This window comes from Chiloscyllium plagiosum, unplaced genomic scaffold, assembly GCF_037043375.1.
Source record: "Chiloscyllium plagiosum isolate Xiang-an unplaced genomic scaffold, Cpla_swu_hap1 HiC_scaffold_3, whole genome shotgun sequence".
Lineage (NCBI taxonomy): Eukaryota > Metazoa > Chordata > Chondrichthyes > Orectolobiformes > Hemiscylliidae > Chiloscyllium > Chiloscyllium plagiosum.
Window position 1 is genome coordinate 103735929 of NW_028270141.1, and position 16224 is coordinate 103752152.

The window sequence follows — 16224 nt, forward strand, 5'->3', positions numbered from 1 at the left end:
ACCAAGAATGACCAGGAGAACATTTGGACTAGCATTAATTAATTTTATGGAGCTTTATAGAGCTGCCCATAATTAAGTAGCACAAAATGGCCGACAGCTGCCCATAACTGAACAGAAAATGGCTGACAGACTACAACAGAACATGGCTGACAATAGATGGAGAGCCGTGGGAAAATATTTTCTTAATATAATCTCAGCAAGTCGAACAATAACAGGACTGTTTAGTCAGGGTTACTGACTGTGATAGAATGTGCAACTTACATAGCTAAAAACATTTTACACTAAGTAGTTGTTTCTCTTGACTTATTTAATCAACGTGTTACAACATTAAGAGTAGGTTTTAGTTAAGATTCTTCAGATAATCATATATATAGATTCCATAGTAGCTATAGATCCACACAAATACAAAAGAAAAGATTCAAACCAGTTTCGTGCAGTTGAAGTGACTTTATTGTTAAATACTGTGAAAACATCATGAACATGGGTGGACTACCAGCCTGTCCATCTCTGTCATTCAGTGATCTTAACTGGAAATACATTGAAATTGTTGTGAACTGTGTAAGAAGCGATTTGAGAAAGCCACTTATAGAGGGACATCTCAGCGCCGCTGAACAATAATATCAATGCTGTGGTTCTGTTCGCCGAGCTGGAAGTTTTTGTTGCAAACGTTTCGTCCCCTGTCTAGGTGACATCCTCAGTGCTTGGGAGCCTCCTGTGAAGCGCTTCTGTGGTGTTTCCTCCGGCATTTATAGTGGCCTGTCCCTGCCACTTCCAGTTGTCAGTTTCAGCTGTCCACGGTAGTGGCCGGTATATTGGACAAACAGGAAGACAGCTAATGATCCGCATCCACGAACATCAACTAGCCACGAAATGACACGACCAGCTATCCCTAGTAGCCACACACGCAGACGACAAGCAACATGAATTTGACTGGGACAACACTACCATTATAGGGCAAGCCAAACAAAGAACAGCCAGGGAATTCCTAGAAGCATGGCACTCATCCACAAACTCCATCAACAAACACATCGACCTGGACCCAATATACCGGCCACTACAGCGGACAGCTGAAACTGACAACCGGAAGCGGCAGGGACAGGCCACTATAAATGCCAGAGGAAACACCACAGAAGCGCTTCACAGGAGGCTCCCAAGCACTGAGGATGTTACCTAGACAGGGGACGAAACGTTTACAACAAAAACTTCCAGCTTGGCGAACAGAACCACAGCAACGAGCACCCGAGCTACAAATCTTCTCACAAACTTTGAATAATATCAATAGTGTGCGCTCTGAGTTTTAACTGTATACAATCTGAAGTTTTTGCGTGTCTTACTGAAAAGAAAATCTGAAGCTGTAACGAAGTTGTACCAAAATAAAGTTGTACCTGAATCTACCATTGGACTTGGACTACCTTTGGAAAAATATGAGATCTAACAGTAGCCATAAGGTGTGGTGAAATGCATCGAGATAGTAGTAGACAATTTTATTGGAAAGAATGTGGAGTTGGAAATTCAGCTCAGGAATGTATAGGATGCAGAAATTGTTAGCAATCTCATTCAGGCTGAGACGAGACCGTCAGTAGCAAGGGTTCAGCATATAGGGTGCATTGAAGTTAAGTTTTTCTAGTGTTTAATATGAAGAAGTTGTTTTTTTAGACTTGAAAAATGTTTTCACATGTGTGGTTTGTGTCAGGAGTGCACTGCCTGGAGTATAGTGGTAGCAGGTTCAATTGAGATATTCTGCAGGGCATCGAATGATTATTTCTATTCAAATAGTGTGCAAAGGTACAGGGAAAAGACAGAAGAATGGCATTAAGTCATAATGCTGTTTTGGAGAGCCAGTGCAGACGCAATGGGCCAACCGGCCTGCTTTGGCATGTAACACTTCTGTGATTCTGTGAAGACTCTGTCACGCAGCAATTATCTTGACATGATTGAGGATGCTGTTCATGTATCAAGAATTGATAAACTAGTAAATCACATTATTAAAAAGTGTCCTGTGGGATAAATAAAGAATTCAAGGATGAAATTCAACAGGTTTTGACTATAGGCAGCTTACTAATAATACAAATGTATTAATCAGGAGCAAGACATGGCCCTTAGAGCCTGGTCCACCATTCCATAAGATCATGACTGATCTGATGACACTACGTTCCTGCTGACCCGTCCTGGCCAATTACCTTTCACTCCTTGCTTAAGAATCTGTCTCCCTCTTCGTCAAAAGGATTCAAGGACTCTGTTTCAATTGCCTTTTGAGGAAGATGGTTCCAAAGATTCTCAGCCGCTACAGTATCTTCTCCAGGCGTTCATCTTGACCAGCATTCCCCAACATCACAGGTCACATTCCATTGGCAAAAATTGTCTGCATCCTCCACGCATGGAGGTTGATCTCGACAGAGTGCCAACCTCCAGTACATTGAATACGAAATGGGAGTGGTATTTAGTCGAGTTAAGGAGATATTGTCAGTCGTGGGCATGATCCAATATCCATCCAGTCTCTTGGATGTGGTTGGGGGGGGGGTGTCTGTTGTTTAGAAATATTCAGCCTTCACAACATCTGAAGCTCCCTCTTATAATAATCAAATTGTTGTGTATTACTATGGGTACTATAAAAAAGCTATCCTACAGAAAGGGGATATTGCATGGCTCTAAGGAAGACTATCCTCTCTGCTTTCTATCTTGTACTGCAGCTAAAATGACAGTTGACCACACAGGTGATGATATAAAGTGAGCACATATTTATAAATGTGACATTCTTTGCAATGGAGTTTCATCTGTGCCACCTATTTTCCTCACAACATTCTCTTTTTCTTTTCCTTTCCATTGTATATCAGTGCAGTCCTCGGGTTCACAATTGGGATGGAAGGATCCTGTCTAATTCTGGAGATCACTGAAGTTAGAGCTCTGGACGGATAACCCCAAGAGCATTTTCAGCTAGAGGGCCTAGATATGCAGATAATGCCCCAGCCAAATGCAAGCTACCTCTCCCTGGTTTGCACTTCCGTGAAGTGGAGGGGCTAGGCATCTCTTGACTGTTCAGAAAGGAAACTTCTGGGGAGCCTGCATAAGGTTCTCTCTCAGATTGAGTTTCTATTGGCACTAATGGCCTTTCTTGAGAGGAAAGGGCACCTAAACTTTTATTTTGTTGGAATAATGTTTGATGTGGTACTTTACCAAATGCCTTCTAGAAACTTAAGTGCAGAATATCCACTATTTCCACTCAATCCATAGTATGTTACTTCTCAAAGAACTCCAATAAACTATTCAGTGCCATTTTCCTTTCATAAAACCATGTTGACTATACCCAATTACCTTGAATTTTACTAAGAGTTCAGCTATAAAGTCTCTAATAGTAATACCTGATATCTTAACAATGGCAAATGTTAAAATAATTGCCTTTAGTTTCCTGCTTTTTGTTTCCCTCTCTTTTAAGTCAAGGAATCATATTTGCTACTTTCAATCCACTGAATCATGTGTATTACATTTATTGTATTACTCTCTTTGCAGGCAGGAAGGAAAGGAGCCAATGACACTGTTGTTGGAATGATTTTTGGATGTTTTGCTTTATTTAATCTTGTATTTTCACTTGTATTAGGAAAATATGTAAGTATAATATTTTAATATATTTATTCTTTCACACTGCAACCTTAAAGTTTTTTTTACCTAGTAACACTTGTCACTGACAACATATATTTAATGTTAGAAAAGCGCAGTCTCTTTTATTAAAGCCTTTTATTACTAATGTTTCTGGTCAATTAACTGGATATAAAGTATAGCTACAATTTTTATTGCAGCAAATACAGGCAGAGCCTCCTGGCTTTATTGTGTTAGGAGGAGTACTGACATTGGTTCTTCAAGTCTTCTGAGAGAAATTGAGGAGTTAGGGTTTAAATTAAAAAGCAGTGCATCAATATTTATGGATTATTACTTATTATATCCAACTGGAATAAGAAATAATGGATTAGAAGTTTAAATGTTGGCTGAAAGAATTATATAAGAGGCAGATAATTTAATTCATGGCTCATTGGCACAGATACTGGAAAAGATAGAGGACCAGGCTCTACTGAACCAATCTGAGACCAATGTGGTAGCAAATTGAGTAGCCAGATCTGTAGGTAGGAATTTAAACTTATGTGGGGCTGATTGGGAGAATTCAGGAAATTCAGAAAAGCTGCAAGGGAAATGTCAAAATTCTACTCCAGAACATGCTGGTTCTCAACCCTGGTCAACTGGCTTTGAAAAGGGTCCCACATATTAAATTCATCTTCAAAAAGCTGCCCCAGTGCAATTTTTTCAGTGCCTGCCTAACACTGTTATAATTAGCCTTCCTCCAATGTAGCACTTTCACTCGAGGACCAATCTTATCCTATTCCATAACTACCTAAAACTTATAGAATTTTGATGATTGTTCACAAAATTTACCCCAACTGAAACTTCGATCACCTGGCCAGGTTCATTCCCCAGATAATGTGGCCCCTTCTCTAGTTCGACTATCTACATATTGTTTCAAGAATCCCACCTAGATGCACCTAACAAATTCTGCCTCATTTAAGCCCCTGGCACTTAAAAAGTCCCAGTGAAGATTGAGGAAATCAAAATCACCCACCATCACAACCCTGTTGTTTTTACATCTTTCCATGACCTGCTTACATATTTGTTTCTCTAACTTCCACTGGCCGTTGGAAGGTCTATAGTATAACCCCATCACAGTGACTGTACCTTTCTTATTCCTAACTTCTACCCATATGACCTCGCTGGATGATTCCTCCAAGATATCCTTTCTTATTATAGCTATGGCATTCTGCTTCGTCGGTAATGCAACTCCTCCACTCCTTCTACGTCCCTGTCTATCAACTCTGGAATGTTGAGCTGCCAGTCCTGCCCTTCTATTAATCAAATCTCTCTAATGGCTACCACACCGTAGTTCCATGTACTAATCTAGACTGAGCTCATTTGTCTTAAACTAAATATGCTTCAGGCCACTAGTCTCTGTGTTCATTAATCTAGACCTGCCTGTTATTCCTGCTGGAGAAAGTGAGGTCTGCAGATGCTGGAGATTAGAGCTGAAAATGTGTTGCTGGAAAAGCGCAGCAGGTCGGGCAGCATCCAGGGAACAGGAGAATCGACGTTTCGGGCATAAGCCCTTCTTCAGGAAGGGCTTATGCCCGAAACGTCGATTCTCCTGTTCCCTGGATGCTGCCTGACCTGCTGCGCTTTTCCAGCAACACATTTTCAGCTGTTATTCCTACTGGACTTACTTGATCTAGCTCCTTTCCTTTCTTCAAACACTCCACATGCTGACCTATTGCTCTGATTCCCACCCCACTACCACACTAGTTTGTGGTGTTGAACTGCCTTCTTGAAGTGCTGAGGTTTATTTTGTGTAGCTATACCCACAATGACATTAGGGATGGGGTTTCAGGTTTTTGACCCAGTGACAGTGAGGAAAAATGACTTAATTCTAATTCAGAGTGTTGAGCGTCTTGGACTTGCAGTTGCAAATAAAGTCATAGAGTCATTGAGATGTACAGCACGGAAATAGATTCTTCGGTCCAACTCGTACATGCAGTTCAGATATCCTAGTCCCGTTTGCCAGCACTTGGTCCATGTTCTTCCAAACCCTTCCTATTCATATAATCATCCAGATGCCGTTTAAATGCTTCAATTGTACTAGCCTCCACCATGTCCTCTAGCAGCTCATTCCGTACACGCATCAGCCTCTGCGTGAAAGGTTACCCCCTAGGCCCCTTTTATATCTTTCCCCTCTCACCCTAAACCTATGCCCTCTAGTTCTGAACTCCCTGACTCCAGAGAAAATACCTTGTCCATTTACCCTATCCATGCCCCTCATGATTTTATAAACCTCTATACGGTCACCGCTGACCCTCTGACGCTCCAGGGAAAACAGCCGTAGTCTATTCAACCTCTCCCTATAGCTCAGATCCTCCAACCCTGGCAACATCCTTGTAAATCTTTTCTGAACCCTTTCACAACATCCTTCCGATAGGAAGGAGACCAGAATTGCAAGCAATATTCCAACAGTGGCCTAACCAGTGTCCTGTACAGCCGCAACATGACCTCCCAACTCCTATACTACTATATTCAGTGTTCTTACCAATAAAGGAAAGCATACCAAATGCCTTCACTATCCTATCTACCTACACTCCAAAGTCTCTTTGTTCACCAGTGCTCCCAGGACCTTACAGTTAAGTGTGAAAATCCTGCTGTCATTTGCTTTTCCAAAATGCACCTCGCATTTATCTAATTAATCTATTAATTTATCTAAATTAAAATGATCCTGTAAATCCGTTTTTTAGATTAGTATCAGTCTAACCATTGTGGCATAGACAGCCTCACATAGGGAAGCTCACACCTTCAATACATTATCTGGGCCGACATGACACCAATTGTTAAAGTTCACTTGAGAATGTAACTTAAAAAAAATCTGCGATTTACATATGAAAGAACTGAAACCAACATGTCACTCTAAAAGATGAGAGACTTAACAAACAATCCAGATCTTTTTCAATATATAATTTCAGTTACATCACCCTGTAAAGTTTTGCTATAAATTCTATGTCTTACAATCTTATTCTCCACAACCACCTGGTGAAGGAGCAATGCTTCCAAAGCTAGTGCTTCCAAATAAACCTGTTGGACTATAACCTGGTGTTGTGTGATTTTATCTAAATTAAAATCCATTTGCCACTCCTTAGCCCATTGACCCAGATGTTTTACACAATCAGTATATACTTCCCTTTTTTTAATTATAGCCCTGCAAAATTGATTAAAGCTTATAATGTAGCCTTTCCTGTAAAAGTGTGTATTCCATATAAATGTAATAAGTTGAGATTTTGTTTTTACAGATTAAAATTCCTGTTAACTTGTTTATATATTTGCAGATTATACAAATCGGAGCAAAATTTATGTTTCTGTCTGGAATGTTCATTTCTGGCTGGTCTACCATCCTTTTTGGGTAAGTTATCCATTTGATTTTATTTAGTATATACTTGCAATCTGGTCCTTGGTTGTTGAATGTGTAAGTTGAGATTCAGATTGTGGTGCTTTTCCAGTTGTATACAACTACCACAAAGCACTTTTCAAAGTTAAAAATCACCCAGCACCAGATTATAGTCCAACAGGTTTATTTGGAAGCACTAGCTTTCGAGGTGTTGCATCTTCATCTGGTGGTTGTGGGACGTGACAGTACGACACAGAATTTATAGCAAAAGGGTTACAGTGTCATGGAGTTGTAATGAAATATTAAACAACTTTAGTTAAAAATCACACAACACCAGGTTATAGTTCTTAAACAAATTTAGATTAAGTCTTTCATCTTTCAGAATGGGATATGGTGGTTTAGATTCTTTAGTATGTAAATCCCAGAATTACATTCTCATGGTGGCATCAGCTTATCTAATAATAGGTGTCATCTCAGCTCAGACAATGCATTAAATATGTGAAGGTAAAGTCTGTACCAATGTTGAGTCAATTCTATTTCTAAAGTGGCGCCCACGGAATCTTGTCTGGAATGTTCCTTTCTGGCTGGTATACTGTCATTTTTGGGTAAGTTATCCATTGGATTTTATATAGCATATACTTGCAATCTGGTCCTTGGCTGTTGTCCAGTACTTCCCGGGAGCTGAAAGACTATGCCATGTTCTTTGCAGCCTGCAACACATTATCAATGAGGACAAGCACTGAGCCAAGACCTTCCATACACTTCCACTTCTTGCCTTTAAACAACCACCAAACCTTAAACAGATCATTGTTCGCAGCAAACTGCCCAGCCTTGAAGACAACATCAACCATGACATCGTACAACCCTGTCACAGCAGCCGCTGCAAGACATGTCAGAGTGTCAGCACGGATACCACCATTACACGTGGGGCTACCTCTCACCATATATGCCTCAGGTACTCATGTGACTCGGCCAATATTGTCTATCTCATACGTTGCAGGCAGGGATGCCTTGTGGCTTGGTACATTGGCGAGGCTGAACAGACGCTACAACAACAAATGAGCGGACACTATGCAACGATCACCAGACAGGACTGCTTCCTCTCATTCGGAGAACACATCAGTGGTCTGGGACATATGGCCTCGGACCTCTGGGTGACCCTCCTCCAAGTTGGATTTCAGGACAAGCAACAATGCAAAATGGCTGAACAGAGGCTGATAGCCAAGTTCGGTACCATGGGGAAGGCCTCAATTGTGACCTTGAGTTCATGTCATCTCTCTGTCTCTCTCTCTCTGTCTCTCTCTCTCTGTCTCGCTCTCTCCACTCCCCCTCACTCTCTCTCTTTCTCACACACAAACACAAACATGCGTGCAGCCCTGCACTCACCCCCACACATGCACCATCTCACAGGCTTATATCCCATCACACTCATACATATACTTGACCAAGCTTACACACATACATACACTCACTCTTTCACACACACTGACATCCTTACACACACACACACACACACTCTCACACACATACCCACTCTATCTCTCTTGCACACATGTAAGTTTATGGGGTGAATTTGTATTTGGAGATTTACATTTGTTTTGTTCAAAAACTGCATGAATCCATGTAAGATTCTGTGGGCCCCACTTTAGAAATAGAATTGATTCAACATTGGTACAGACTTTACCTTCACACATTTAATGCATTGTCTAAGCCGAGATGACACCTATTATTAGATAAGCTGATGCCACCTTAAGAATGTAACTCTGAGAGTTACATATTAAAGAACCTAAATCACTACATCCCATTCTAAAAGATGAAAGACTTAATGTAAATTTGTTTAAGAACTATTGTGTGATTTTTAACTAAAGTTGTTTAATATTTCATTACAACTCCATGACACTGTAACCCTTTTGTTTTAATTTCTGTGTCATATGGTCATGTTCCACAATCACCTGATGGAGAGGCAGCGCTTCAAAAGCTAGTTCTTCCAAATAAACCTGTTGGACTATAACCTGATGTTGTGTGATTTTTAACTTTAACTTTGTCCACCCCAGTCCAACACCGACATCTCCAAATCATGATGATAATTTCAGTAAATGTCACAATGGAAGGGGGTTGGAATACAATTACTAACATTAAATCAGGGACGAATTCTTTAAAATTCAGGAACTAGAATTTTACCAGACTGATTTCTTTGTTTCCCTCACAATATTGAGAACAAAATCTATGTGGTCACTTATTTTCAAGAGGTAAAATACCCGTTGTAAATGTTGATTCTTTGTGATAGTTGTATACAAAAGCACCACAATTTGAACCCCAACTCAAACATTCAATAGCTAAAGACTGGTTCTCAAAGATTGTATAATAACTTTTCTACATTTATGTCCATGCACAAAATTTTAAGAGCCCTACTTTTGCAGTCAATGAAAAATAAATTCTGATGTGGAGATGCCGGTGTTGGACTGGGGTGGACAAAGTCAAAAATCACATGACACCAGATTATAGTCCAACAGGTTTATTTGAAATCACAAGCTTTCGGAGTGATGCTTCTTCACTCGTCTCTTATTATGCCGGCAACTATCCATTGATTTTCAAAATTTTGTGGTTTTTAAATGGCAATCACTGTATGGTCGTTGGCACAGCAGAAGGAGAGAGGATTGGGAACAAAGGCAACCAAATAGTGCGTCTCTCCACCTAATCAAACAGAAGAATCTTCAAAGATATAATTATCATAGAGGGAGTGTGACAAAGATTCACTGAACTACTTCCTGGGATTGAGCGATCATCCGATGATAAAAAGTTAAAGAGAGTTGGCCTTGACTGTGATGACAATAATGAGGGGTGATCTCATTCAAACACAACAAAACTCTTACAGGACTCTATGAGCTCTGTGAACATACCTACACAACATGTACTACAGTAGTTCAAGATGACAGGTCATCAATGTCATCCTTTCACGAACAATTTGGGATGTGTAAAAGCTGCTAGCCCAGCCAGTAGTGCCCACATCCTGTGAAAGAATTAAGAAGATATTCATGGATTCTCAAGAGTAGATTTGGATAAGCACAGATAACTCAGAGGAATGTGGGAATAGAGAGAGATTGCATAGATATGGATGGGGTGAGACCAAGGTGAGATTTGAAAATAAGGATACAAATTTTAAAATCAAGTAGTTGTTTAATCAAGAGTTAGTATAGGTCAGAAGCAGAGGATTGATGAATGAATGCGATTTAGTGCTAATAAGGACACGTGCAGCAGACCTTTCGGTAATCTCAAATTTGCAGATAGTACAAATGCAGGTTGGTCAGGTATACTTTGCAGTAGTTAAGTTTGGAGGTACCAAGGACTGGCGGTATTATAGATGATGGTTTCACCTGAAGAAGATTGAGGTAGGAGCAGTGTTGGGTGATATTACTAAAGTGTAAATAGGTGGTCATAGTGACAGCACAGAGATGCAGTTGGAAGGTGACAAACTGGTTCAACCTCAGACAATCAGAGCTAGGGAACAAAGTTTGTGGAAGGACCATAGAATCATACAATCCCTACTGTGCAGATAGAGGCCATTCAGCCCATTGAGTCTGCGCCAACCCAACAAAGAATATTTCACCCCCTCACCCGATCCTAAGACCATAAGACCTAGGTGTGGAAGTAAGGCTATTCAGCCCATCGAGTCCATTCCGCCATTTAATCATGGCTGATGGGCATTTCAACTCCACTTAACCCATACTCTCCCCTGTAGCCCTTAATTCCTTGCAAGATCAAGAATTTATCAATCTCTGCCTTGAAGACATTTAATGTCCCGGCCTCCACTGTTCTCCATGGTAATGAATTCCATAGGCCCACCACTCTCTGGCTGAAGAAATGTCTCATTTCCGTTGTAAATTGACCCCCTCTAATTCTAAGGCTGTGTCCACGGGCCCTAGTCTCCCCGCCTGATGGAAATAAATTCCCAGCATCCACCCTTTCTAAGCCATGCATTATTTTGTAAGTTTCCATTAGATCTCCCCTCAATCTTCTAAACTCGAATGAATACAATCCCAGGATCCTCAGCCATTCATTGTATGTTAGGCCTACCATTCCAGGGATCATCCGTGTGAATCTCTGCTGGATACGCTCCATGCCATATGTCCTTCCTGAGATGTGGGGCCCAGAATTGGACACAGTATTCTAAATGGGACCTAACTAGAGCTTTATAAAGTCTAAAGAGCACATGGCTGCTTTTACATTCCAACCCTGTTGAGATAAATGACAACATTACATTTGCTTTCTTAACCACTGACTCAACCTGTAAGTCAACCTTTAGGGAATCCTGGACCAGTACTCCCAGATCCCTTTGTACTTTGGCTTTGTGAATTTTCTCACCATTCAGAAAATAGTCCATGCCTGTATTCTTTTTTCCAAAGTGCAAGACTTGCTTGAATTGCTCACTTGAATTTCATCAGCCATTTCCTGAACCACTCTCCCAAACTGTCTAAATCTTTCAGCAGCCTCCCCACCTCCTCAGTACTACCTGCCTGTCTGCCTAACTTCATATCACCAGCGAACTTCGTCAGAATCCCCCAGTCCCTTCATCCAGATCATTAATATATAAAGTGAATAGCTGCCGCCCCAGTACTGAACCCTGCAGGACACCACTTGTACTCATTATCCCACATTTACCATAGCTAACCCACCTAGCCTGCACATTCCTGGACACTATGGGGCAATTTAGCATGGCCAATCCACCTAACCTGCACAGGCTTGGACTGTGGGAGGAAACCCATGCAGACACCGGGAGAACATGCAAAGTCCACACAGTCACCCAAGGCTGGAACTGGTGCTGTGAGGCCACAGGGCACTAATTTTTGACTTTCCAGTACTTAGAAGAAAATCTTTGCTCATCCAGGAATGGTTATTAAGCAAGTAGTTGATGATTAAGCAACATTGGAAGAGTTATGAGAGGTGGTAGAGGGGTAGATCAAAAAGAATGTATTGTACTTTTTCTGAATTTGATGTATTTTATTTCTGTTCTCAGCCTATTGGATAAAGCTCCAAATGGACCTATATTTATCACTTTGTGTTTCATCATAAGATCAATGGATGCAGTAGGATTTGCTGGAAGCATTACTGCCTCATTTTCAATTCTTGCCTCAACATTTCCAAACAATGTAGCCACAATCATGGTATGAATGAATTTAATTCTTTCAGTAATGTAATTAATGTATAATTCACAGTCTACCAGTAAGATTAGCAATTATTTATGGCATTTATGCACATATATGTACACTTTATACATGTACTTATACTTTGTAAGAGTACTTTAAGAATATCCTTTACTAAGCTTTGTTCTCTTAGTATGTCTGTTATTCCTTATTCTTTCTCCACCATTATGGCAATTCCACTGCCCATTGTCCAAACCCAAAAAAAATCCACTGAAAGAGATCAAAATAGTCAAACACCTGGTCAAAAAGTTGAGCTTTAAGGAGGGTCTCAAAGCAGAAGTGTAGGGAGGGTATTCTGGAGCTTCGGGACTGGGAAACTGAACATGTGGTGCCTCGTGTTCGAATCATAGAGTATTAGAGATGTACAGCATGGAAACCCTTTGGTCCAAATCATCTACACCAATCAGATATCCTAAATAAATCGAGTACCATTTGCCAGCATTTCACTCATATCCCTCTAACTCCCTTCCATTAATTTACCCATACAGATGCCTTTTGTAAAAATATTTTTGTTGAAAAATTTTTTCTTTACAAAATTATAAAATTACAAAAGTATGAAAATATAACATTATAACAACAAAGACAACAACAATAAACCAACTACTATACTACTCTACAAAAGAACTCACAACTACACTCTTACACATCAATAAATAAATAAATAATGCTGCTCAGTGTAACAAAACCACAGCTCTCAACCTTCGAGAGCATCAATTATTAAACACACGTTTGCTTGAAATTCTTCCTCTCAGGGTATTAGGCTTATTAAACCAAACCACCATGGCTAGACAAAAGCTCTAATTAAATTGTTGGACAGATCCGCTTCCAAGTAATCCAAAAAGGGCTGCCATGTCTTATAAAAATTGTCCATTTTTTGGTGCACCATGTTTGTAAGAAAGTCCAAAGGAATGTGTTCCATAATTAACTCATGCCACCCCACAGACCTGTTTGGGGGGAGGAGGGGGGGGGCATGGTTTCAAACACCCAGCACAAAGAATGTTCTTCCTCACACAAAAACTGGGGATGCTAAAATGTTTTTTCCCGTGTACATTTAAGGGAGATAAATTCAGCAAACCCAGGAGAAGAGAAACCGGGTCCGCTTGATTTCGGTCCCCAAGACCCTCTCTGTTACTCCTGCCACAGCGCTTCAGTACGTACGGAGGTTGTGGCAGGTCCACAAACAATGAGTGAGGGGACCCGTATTTATTTTACACTATGGGGCACGTTGAAGACGCACCCTACTTAAATTTTGCAAGATGATCCGGGGCCAAATGAGCCCTATGAAGAACCTTTAACTGCGTAGCATGGGTCCTATTACATATTGAAATCTTCCTCGCATTCTCACAAATGTCTTCCCATGTTTCCAGAGTGATCTCCACCCCAACTCTCTCTCCCAGACCTCCTGTAAATGCTCGAGGAACCTCCCCCCACCCCGCCCGCCCCCCTCTCCAACAAATGATAGAGAGTACTCACTGAAGGAGTGCTCTTAGCCTGAAGCACCCTCTTTTCCATGTCAGATCTATACTCTCAGTCAGAAGCATAGTCTTATTTCGGATAAAATCTCTGATCTGAAAAAAGAATGGAAGAGGACCCTACTTGATAATCCTTACTTACGAATTATTTGATCAAATGACGTTCATGCTTCATCTTCAAACAGGTCACCCAAATAAGAGATTCCCCTATCCACCCAGGACTTAAACCCAGGATCCATTGTCTCTGGCCGGAAACCTGGCATACCAACTATGGGAGTATGGAAAGACGTTTAGACATATTACCCTCCATCTATCTCATTGCCCTTCTACACTTTGACAGTATTAATAACTATTGGATTGCATTCATTTTAATAAGAGCAACTCGACCTAGCCATGGCATTGGAAAGGACCCTCATCCTTGAAGGTCTTGTTTAATCTTGTCAAACAAATGAACAAACTGACCAAAACTAGGGGTAACAGAGAGGCCCAAATAAAGAAAGCCTCTCTGTGCCCACTTAAAGGGGAACCCACCTTCAACGTCCGGTATTCCCCTAAGATGCTCCCCCCCCCCCATAGGCGCAGCCTCTGATTTTGAAAATTTGTTCTTGTAACCTGAGAAAAAGCCAAATGAATTAATACATTGTATCAAATAGAGCACCGCAACTGCCGGATTCGAAAGAAAAATGAGAACATCATTTGCATATAATGTGATCTTATGCACCTTCAACCCAACTTTTGGGGCCGCTATACTAGGGTCCCCACGAATGGCCTCCGCCAGCGGCTCAATCACCAATGTGAAGAGCAAAGGTGAGAAAGGACAGCTTTGCCGACTGCCCTTACCAATGTTAAAATTATCGGGCCTTTTACCATTAGTGAGAACTGCCACCAGAGGATCACTGTAAAGGACCCTTACCCATTGAGTTAACACTTCACCCAGGCCAAACCGCTCCAGGGTATAAAAAAGAAAAGGCCATTCCACCGGGTCAAGTGCCTTGTCCGTGTCCAAAGAACACACCGACCCTTGAACTGACCGTTTCGGCACACTTGAATCACGTTAAGTGGTCTCCTAACATTATTAGAAGATCTGTGATCCTTTATAAAGCCCTTCTGATCCTCCTTAACAACAGAGGGCAACGCTCTTTCCAATCTCAATGGCAGAGTCTTCGATAAAATTTTAAAATCAGAGTTTAAAAGCGAGAGGGGTCTGTAAGAAGCACAGTCTTCTAGGATCTTCCCTTTCTTGAGGATAAGAAAGATATTAGCCTCTCTCAAGGATGGCGGGAGGTAGTCCTGACTATATGAATAGTTATACATGTCTAGCATTGGTCCTGAGAGTATGTTTACAAATTCTTTATAAAACTCACTGGATAAGCCATCAGGGCCGGGGGCCCTACTACTTTGAAGTTGCCTCACTGCCTCCTGTATCTCTTGGGCTGTTAACAGAGCACTAAGGAGAGACGCCTGTTCAGCAGACCCCCCCCCCAGGAAGATCAACATTCCTAAAAAAAAGACTCCATCTTATCCCATCTATCCTCTCAGCATTCAGACTGGTAGAGTTCAGAGTAAAATCTCCGAAATGCCTCATTAATCTTTTTAGCATCATAAGTAAGAGTCCCATTTCCTTCCCTAAGAGAAGGAACAGACTGGGAGGCATTCTTCCTCCTGACCAAATATGCCAAGTATTTACCCGGCCTATCAACATGCTCAAACAGCCTCTGCTTTGCAAAGGAATGTCCTTTACTTGCTATATGCGTTTGCATGGAGTTTAAGGTGGATCGGAGAACTGTGATCTGCTGCAGCTTAGTCACCGACGGTCTACTGTAATATGCTGTCTCAGCTGCCTTCAGTTGTGCCCAAGCAGACACTGCTGCCATCGCTGCTGTCACTTCGGGCTGGCAGAGTATGAGATAACTATCCCTCTCGCACAGGCCTTAGCCGTCTCCCAAAGAATGGACAGATTACTGGCTGTACCTGAGTTGGAGGCCAAAAAATCTTCAAATTCCCAAAAGAAGTATTCTACAAACTTACTGTCCTTGAGGATGAAGGGATCCATTCACCAGTACGATGAGCCCATTGCATCACTCTTAATCTTAACCATTAAATACACCTCTGCATGATCAGAGATGGCAATATTCCCAATCGAACAGGATACCATCCAATCTAAAAAAACCACGGGAGTTAGGAAATATCAATCCTTGTGTGGCATTTAGGAGGATTGGAATAGAATGTAAAATCTCTGCCCATAGGATGTAAATGTCTCCAAACGTCTACCAACCCCAGTTCCACACATAAATCACCCAACTGCTTAGATTGTGATGAAAGATTTGGGGGCCTTTGGGCATTCTATCCAGCACAGGATCCATCAGGCAATTAAAGTACCCCCCCCCCTGCCGTGACATCAAGGCCATCAGCTTAGATAGTGCATCAGTCAGAAATTCAAGAGGGTGGGCTGGAGGATAGTAGACATTCAAAATACCATATTCCTCACCATGTATAAGGGCCTTAAGAATAACAAACCGACCATACTGCTCTTTAACACGATCTATTAAATGGGAGACCCTTTCGGACGAATATTGCCACTCCCCTGCTC

The 16224-nt window shown here is 41.3% G+C and overlaps 1 protein-coding gene across 6 annotated transcripts in view; it reads left to right on the forward strand.

Annotated features, from left to right (window-relative positions):
* Positions 1-16224, forward strand: part of slc18b1 (solute carrier family 18 member B1) — a 63900-nt gene that overhangs the window by 13924 nt on the left and 33752 nt on the right. For all 6 annotated transcript variants that reach the window (XM_043686654.2, XM_043686646.2, XM_087982244.1 and 3 more), the window contains 3 exons: positions 3508-3603; positions 6903-6976; positions 11976-12123. In XM_043686654.2, the coding sequence (XP_043542589.1) occupies positions 3508-3603; positions 6903-6976; positions 11976-12123 (318 nt within the window). The remainder of the gene's footprint in view (positions 1-3507; positions 3604-6902; positions 6977-11975; positions 12124-16224) is intronic.